The sequence below is a fragment of the Perkinsus marinus genome (assembly GCF_000006405.1).
Source record: "Perkinsus marinus ATCC 50983 genomic scaffold scf_1104296942710, whole genome shotgun sequence".
Classification (NCBI taxonomy): domain Eukaryota; phylum Perkinsozoa; order Perkinsida; family Perkinsidae; genus Perkinsus; species Perkinsus marinus.
Window position 1 is genome coordinate 50,576 of NW_003212056.1, and position 8,049 is coordinate 58,624.

At 51.4% G+C, this 8,049-nt stretch overlaps 3 protein-coding genes across 3 annotated transcripts; all 3 read right to left on the minus strand.

The window, feature by feature from the left end:
- Window positions 1-32: 32 nt before the first annotated feature.
- Pmar_PMAR020750 (hypothetical protein) lies at window positions 33-269 on the minus strand (the record flags this gene model as incomplete). The annotated part of the gene is made up of 1 exon (XM_002781319.1): window positions 33-269. One exon carries the CDS (start codon window positions 267-269, stop codon window positions 33-35), a length of 237 nt encoding a protein of 78 aa, XP_002781365.1.
- Window positions 270-543: 274 nt separating this feature from the next.
- On the minus strand, window positions 544-1,521 carry Pmar_PMAR020751 (hypothetical protein; the record flags this gene model as incomplete). The annotated part of the gene is made up of 1 exon (XM_002781320.1): window positions 544-1,521. The coding sequence occupies one exon, from the start codon at window positions 1,519-1,521 to the stop codon at window positions 544-546; it is 978 nt and encodes a 325-aa protein (XP_002781366.1).
- Window positions 1,522-4,098: 2,577 nt separating this feature from the next.
- On the minus strand, window positions 4,099-5,177 carry Pmar_PMAR020752 (MORN repeat-containing protein, putative; the record flags this gene model as incomplete). The annotated part of the gene is made up of 6 exons (XM_002781321.1): window positions 4,099-4,186; window positions 4,228-4,296; window positions 4,339-4,483; window positions 4,647-4,933; window positions 4,977-5,082; window positions 5,126-5,177. The coding sequence occupies 6 exons, from the start codon at window positions 5,175-5,177 to the stop codon at window positions 4,099-4,101; spliced, it is 747 nt and encodes a 248-aa protein (XP_002781367.1).
- Between the last annotated feature and the right edge of the window lie 2,872 nt (window positions 5,178-8,049).

Consider the following 8,049-nt stretch of genomic DNA (forward strand, 5'->3'; position numbering starts at 1 on the left):
CAGTGCCAGCACCAACATCCACACTCACAGTGTTATCCTTGAGGTCGAGTATCTGAGGGATGGAAGGCTCCGTTGACGGTACCCTCAAATACGGACAGGAGACTTACGTTGATCAAACTGTCAAGATGGTTTTTCAATTGTCGATTCCCTTCGAATTTGGGGAGGAACTCATCCAAGAGCTCCTGCTCGGAGGCTTCCTTGAAGTTCCTGTTGGGCCCATCAGGGTAGTGATCAGCATCGAATAAGACCTCCTCCGGACAACTAGGCATTGGGAATATAACAGAGAGTTAGAAGCTGCAAGATGATGTCCGATGCAATCAAGCAAAACGCCATTCCCCCTCCATCAACGCAATAGTAGATCTCCTTGAGAAGTGAACGATCTAAATCATATCGCGGGAACTCTCGGGTTGATGCAACCCTCTACGAAACAATATTACCTCCACCACTACTCCAACAAAGGACATTTATCATTATGCGCCCGCAGTGCTGTGGTGTTAAAGAGCGAGTCACTTCTCATTAACTGGTAGGAAGCTCGATATACTGCTAGAGGTCGTATTCAGTATCAAACATGTTCATGATGATCTTTCTGCGGTATATAGCCGAATCTCCCGGGTCGAAGGTGAGAAGGTATTCGCCCGCCATAGTAGCACGGCCCTGCTTCGATGGATGAGAACAAACAGCTATAGCGTGTCCTGCAGTAGGATCGAAGAATACGGTGTAGCTACTTGTTGTACCAATCCTAGTATCACGTTCGGCGCCGTTCAGTAAAAGCACAAAACGACCGTCTGGAAGACTGCCCGCCGTCATGGAATTAACCGAATTCAGGAAAGCCTTGTTCCATACTCTGTGCTCTACGAGTTCCGTGCCCGTCCAGTGGTACTCAATGAGACTCGCGGTGTCAGTGTTCACGATGAAGCAAGATAGGCACCCTTCTTTAGTCATTCGGCAAGCAAGCAAGTGGAAGATATCAAGTGGGAATCCCACTGGGAGAGGGATGCTGAAATCCTGGCATGTATTGAAAAAATCGTATAGCCGCATCCTACTTGCATCCATAGAAAGGATACAAACCACGGACTTGCCGCCGTGTACAACATAAAATCCGAACCATGTCTCAATATACTCAGACAGGTTAATGTGAGTCTGGAAGGAACTGGTGGTAGCTCCCCTATACCGTGTCACCATCTCATGTAGATTACCATCATCTAAAGCAATGAGCGCTCGGCCGGGCATGCTCGAATCAGCGCAGATTGCATGTACAGGACCAAAGTTGACCACCTTCTGGAGCTCCCCACTGGTAGAGATCAACAGCAACCCACCGCGCTGTAAGAGTCCAACATATACAATTCGGCCATCAGAAGCTATACACCATCCTATTTTGTGTGGGTCGTAGAACACCTCCTTTGGACCGAAGCGAGGGAATCTCAGAGACACGAGGTAGGACCATATGACGGAAATAAGCTCATCGGGGAGACACTGGCGAACCTTGTCCAGTTTGAGTAGCTTGAGGAAGGCAGGCTTCATTTACGATGATGCTACTGCCCATTCAGACTGTACCACTCCATCACGACCAGTTACTCTAGCACAGTCACCAGGCTAGTGAGCCCTCCGGAGCCGACCCAAACTCGATAACTCGAGACCGACTCAGGACGATAACACAGTTTTGGAACATGAATATTTCATGGACGGAAGGTAATAGAGCGAGGATCGTATAGATCACAATCAGTCGGTACATGGTCTAAGACATTGCTCAACAAGAGATGGTAATTGTATAGTCTACTGTGGCTTGAGTCCCGAGTATAGAACCAAGGGCAGCGACAGGCGACTAGATGCATCAAGTCATCTATGGTGCTCAGTGTCTCCATTGTTCGTAGGTCAATGGTGATTTGGTATTTATCAGCAACCCAGCCGCACAAGGCGAGCAGTGAGAAGCCCAGGTCCTTCAAGCATGTGCTCGGGTCCCACGTGTCGATTACGGGATGGCTGACAAACGACCGAAGCCGCCTTTTGCTCTTCGCTGCTCGCTTGAGTTCGTCAACAAACCTCTTATGGCGCCGTCTCCGGTCAATGCCAATGAGTAGCCCAGAGAGAAAATACCCCACGATAGCAGCCTCTACCACATACCGTGGGGGTACAAAAAGGGACAACACTGCTAGTGATAGCAGACCGATGAGCACCAGCAAGCTTGCCCATGGGCACTTCCACGCGAAGAGATTCTTCATTTTCTCGAATACTATACATGCTGTAATGACGGCCGAAAACACCTCCTCAACGTTTTGCTTCACCTTATTAAATACGGCCTCCCACGGCGCCAAGACTGTCGAGCCAGACACAGCCTTCGCCGGCGTCGGGCTAAGGCATGGCGAGATACTATCAACGTCGAAAGACGATGGGGGTCTAGTCATAAACTGTACCGATGTTACCTTCTCCATCAGTGGTGATGCTTTACCTGCCTTCACCTTCGTGCCCCTGAAGACCCGTCGGCGCACATAACACCAAACATCGCTCTCTTTCATCCAGGCTGAACCCTCCCCGAAGCTCATAGCGTACTGGTAGCCGTTCTCGTCAGTATTGGAGTCTACAACCACCCGCCACGACCAGCAGCTGCCGTCCGACATCACCGTTCGAGGCCCTTTACACGGGACTAGCTCCTCCTGACCGGCACTGTCCAGCACAGGCGTGCTCCACTGTGGGGGATCCCATAGCAGGAGATTCTCCGGAGAAAAATCAGCAAGTACGAATAACCTCCGTTCGCTCTCATACACATCCATGCTGTCCAATGCCTCTCCCTCCTCCACTTTACAGTTACATCGAAATCGCCCAAGTCCACCCCGACCCCACTCTGCCAGAGCCTCGACCAGCGGATGGCGTGTCACCAGCGAGAGGGCGCCGAGAGCGAATACATAGGAAAGGGAATACTCGTAGAGATAGAGAACCCAAAGGGACAGTCCAGAGAACCACAATAGCGATACCATAGGTCGCTCGAAGTATCTTATAGCGACAACCTTCCTCCAAAACTCCTGCGCGATGGAGAAGTCCCGCCCTATACGGCGGAACGAAGGTGTCAATGCACCATCCGTGATTTGAGTAAGAGTGAGACCCTGTGGCCACCCACACTCCTCTCCCTGGACCGGCAGGAAATACCGCGGCCAGACCCCCATAGAACTTTTATCCATGGTGAAAAGAATCTTCACGCTGCGTATTTCGACCGTCTCAGAATCCGTCCCGGCCGCGTCCAGTGGCGTCTCATAAGTTACTATCTGTGATTCGAGCCGCTCTATCTCATAGAAGGGGCAATGGACCTCGAGGCCTTTGACTGGTGTGCCCCGATCGACAGACCAAACCGACAACTCCACATAGGCGTTGGGGTTGTTCTGTATGATAGGAACATCCCGAACCTCCACAGGAAGGTCAATCACTGGAGCACTACGCACACTGTAGCCACTATGGCTGACTTCCAAGCAGGTCCCCTCCTCCCTACGACCAGTACTGAAAGCAGTGCAACCGTGAGTCGCCCCAGACCTCGGTCTCTAGCCACAAGCTCATCGTTGCAAGCCTCTGCGAGACGGTCTGCCCACCTCTTCATCTCAGCCTCTTTCGAAAAAGCTAAAGTAATAGGATACTTATAAGCAGCGAATGGCACATAGACCGTAAGAATGTGTTCGTATCCGGTCATTGCTCGATTCCTCGTTCTTCGACCAGGTGCTGCGTCCACCCACCCCCCGGCTAAGTGAATGACCTTCTCCTCCATGAACAGCACATTCCTAGCCTTTCCATCTTCCCACTGCATCCCTAGTCGGACAAACTTCTCCCTCCAACAGTCTTGGGCTGATATATCCACGATACGGGTAACCTCGGCGATCCCCTGTGCCACGTAGTCGCCAATGCCCGAAACTGATGGTCGCTCCCTCAGCCGAGTACCGCCCTCGTTGAGAAGCTGCGCTAACGACTGGCGGACCGGCGGTTTATTGCGGAACTTCAACAGCCTCCCTGAGAGCACATCCTCGATGACCGGCTCAGTCATAGCAAAAGAACACTGCCATTGTCTCTCCCGTCAAACACAATCCCAATCTGTGAGTACACAACGAACTCTGCCCGAATTCACATATCATGCGGGATGAACCGTAAAGAGAGGTTGCCGTCAACAGCCTCTTGACCCTCTTCAGTCGGAGCTCTACTGTGCACATACCTAGCGCGGACCATGAAACTGCTACCAACAAGGAGTAGTACTTCCCCGACACCGTATGACCCTCTCGACACGGCATCTCCCAATTTCCCTCCCCGAAGGGCTTGTTCTCTCTACACGGAATCGATCGATTCGGTAGAGATGGTAAATACTACTTGAAATTTCCAAGGAAGCGGACACCGCTTGGAAGCGTCCAAGTCCCCGCCATCAGAGACCCCTCCTTCCACTTCCCTTCGAGTGATGACCCATCCTCATAGACGTAAGTACCACGGCCATGCTTTCGTCCCTTGGCCCAATCACCTAAGGCGAAACAAACACTGACAAATAACAGCAGCAACCACGAGGCGCTATCAAACCAGGGAGACTCATCGTCTCATCCTATTCGCAGAATCTCTAAGGCGCTCGAGTTCAATCCCCAGGTGCGGCTATATACACCTGATACTGCGCTCAATAAGGCTCTCACCAGAGTAGACATCTCCATTGTTGTATTTATATGTTCCTTGTCCATGCTTTTCGCCTTCTTTGAACTGTCCATGATAGGTCCCTCCTTGAGCAGAGGTACCACCTGTGCAGTACGATGTCAGGAAGGAGTGGTAAGGGTTGGAATTCCTCCTCTTCTTACCCTCATCACCTTCACCATCCTCCTCGTCGTTGGCTACCTTTCTACCAGTGTACACTAGTCGGCCCATACCATGCTTCTCGTTCTCTTGGAACTGTCCCGTATAAACATCCCCATTCCTATACCAATACCTAGCACCACAACATAGAGGGAGATAACACATGGTAGACCCACGTCCCCTTCCCATGCCTGACACCCTCATCAAAGTCCCCATCATAAACTTCCCCATTGGCGTATACTGCACGCCCACACCCCGTGAATTCCCTCGAAGTATGGACAACTAAAATGACTAGTAAAATCCCATCAGTGCGATTCGTAATTACCTGTACCGTCTTCTAGTGTAAGAGAGTAAGCTGGAGCCTCCTCGTCAGCCATTTCAATAGGAAAAAGCCCTTCACGGCAATACCCAATTCCCAAACGCCAACACTGACCGACCCGAGAGACGCCCACGGTCACTAACATGTCCACTAGGCTGCCTTGATGCGCTCCCCGACCACCAGCCGCCTCGATGCCAGAGGGTCCACGACGAAGGTTCGAACCTCGGCGAGGGGACTTTTCTCCTTTTACGGATCGACACTCCTACCAGATTAGTCCTGTAGCAGAATGAGAGCACACAAGTGGCTATTAAGTAGCTCGGAAATAGAAGTGCAAGATATTGGACCCAGGCGAACTTCCACGTCTCGAAGCCTTCCATTGAGTAGTATCTAGTAGAAGGGTAGTTCGATCGACGAATCGTCGACGACGATGTGGACGAAATGTGGTATACACTATCTGCTCAGGGACGATAAAGGTGAGCAGGGCAGTGAAATCCGTTGTGTTCAGTCCCGATGAAGGACTCGACCTAAACAGTAACACATGAACTGCCGTCTTCGGCCGTCCCTGACCAACGCCTCACCACACATCTGGAAATACTTTCCGCCCAACGAGAGTAACCCCACTGTCGCCCTGCAGTGCCCCCAAGGCGACAAAGAAGTCTTCACTCGAGCCACCTCCTCCACTAGACAAGCGCTCTGTCGCCTGAACGATCCATCACAAAGACAGCACATGCTCCTACTTGTCCGAATAAGCTCTCAACCTGAGAGCCCCCTTCCAAAGCCTCCTTCTGTACTAGGTCTAAGCTCAACCATGCATTCAGACGGCTGCTGCTCATGATACCACTTGGGCGAATGAACTCAGCACCAACTGCTCAACCAACGAGGGCAGAAGTGCTAATACTGATACATTGCCAAGTACCAACCTGCAGCATACGAGAGAATTGAATGCTTCTTAGAGAGCTCCATTTTGAATTCCCCTATGAACTCCAGCGAGTTTATTTCTGAGGCAATCAGACTGTCCAGCGAACAATGCCATACTACTACCAGTTCCATCACGTACTGCCACTTCTAGCTGGACTTGGCCCTCGCCAATGCTGTTGGACTGTATCGACACGCCAGAGAGACTACCCACGGAGAAGCCAACGCCGGCACCAGCCCGAGGCTGGCCGTTCGTCAGGAGCTGATGGAGATGGTGGAGGCACCGATACTGGGCACGTCAGTACGTAGAAGTTATTCGTGAACGTGACGACTGGACGCTCATGATAGATGGCCGACCTAGCCCACAAGGCATGCCCTTGTAGTGCCAGTATTAGAGGGACCTGCAGAGCCTATCGGGGAGCCTTCACATACTAGAGGCTGCTATAGTAACGTGTAGACGGATACATACTGCTCTTATAATACGTAGCATACGTCTCCCCCACAAGACTTACGACTAGGCCAATGACTGCCACTATCAACCACAGACAGTAGGCGCACGAGCATCGACCTAACGGACAATACTCAAGCTGGTTTCGATACGAACTACGCCCACTAGTCGCGACGAAGTGGACCGCGTATGGCTCGCTATGAACCTTGGCAGGGGCGAAAGGATGCATCATCGGAGCATTTAGATGGGTGATTCCAGTTCTAATCTTGAGCTCTTGCTCATTCTTGCATTTCCTCAACGACAGGTGAGCACCTTCCATCAGCCGGAGCACTGTTCTAGTCGCCATGCCAGGATCGCCTCTGGACGATATACTTCCGGAGTTGGCCAACTTAGGATTGGACACACCTCGGAGGGAAGCCTGCTATGGGACGCTGGTGAGGATACTCGGGAACATCCGAGATGATCCTACTGAGACCAAATACCACACTATAAAGAAATCGGCAAAGGTGAGGAGAATCTTGAGGTTGCCTCTGCAGGATACCAAATAGGTCAGAGGTTGCTCCACATGCCGAATATCGATCGCTGTCGTCCTCTAGTGCAAGGCTATTCCTCAGGTTTTACAGAATTCACTGTGTGATGCACACACCGGACAACTATATGCCCCCGTAATAGGCATACTCAGGGAAGCTGGCTTCAAAGAGACCGTTGATTCTTATGTTTGGGATCCTTCTAGTGAGGAGCAACGTAATAGGACTCTAGAATATCAACACTCCATCATCATCTCGCAGATGAGACCCTTATTGATGCAGCTGAACGTCTAGAGGATCTCCACGATGCCCTCAAGGCTGCCCAGAGTACCCAACCCAGCGGTAACGTAGTCATTACTGACTCCTTACTCCTATACACACATGCTTCAGCTACCGGTTCTGGCACGTTGGGTAAGAAGCCTACAGGTGGTCACTCACGGCAGTTCGCCCCGCGGACTGACGTTGAGAAAAAAAGACTCGTTCAGGAGCAGCAAATGAAGCAAGTCAAGGAAGCTTCACGGGATAAGTAGTCCCTATCAGTCGATGCTATTTCCTATGGCACTCCACAATATCAGGTTTTATAGTTCAGCCTCTCTCCTCCCGCCTGGACACAGTGCTGCCACACGATCGACTGCTAGCTCTGAGTCGCCCGAACCCAGAGAAGGTTGCTTGCGGCCAACGAGCTCCGGCAAGAGTAAACGGACGGCATTCGACTTCGAAAGTCGGCAGGCTAGAGTGGATCGTGAGCAGCGAGCACAAGATCAGCTCACCAAAGTTAGAGAGGAACAGAAGCGAAGGTGCTTGGGCTCATAGACTTTAGACTGTCGAGAAATTATAGGCTATGCCAATTCTTTCTTCCGTGTTGGAGGTGCTAACTTCGTTGCCTAGGTATCAAGAGACAGCTGCAGATCCTGGTGCCTTCACACGTCAGCCTACCAGAAACCTCAAGTATAGCCCCTGGTGGCCGAGAGGAGGGTAGTAGTTGGACGAGTTGGCTGCCTTTCTTTGGGGGCTCCTCTTCGTCATCATCATCATCCCGT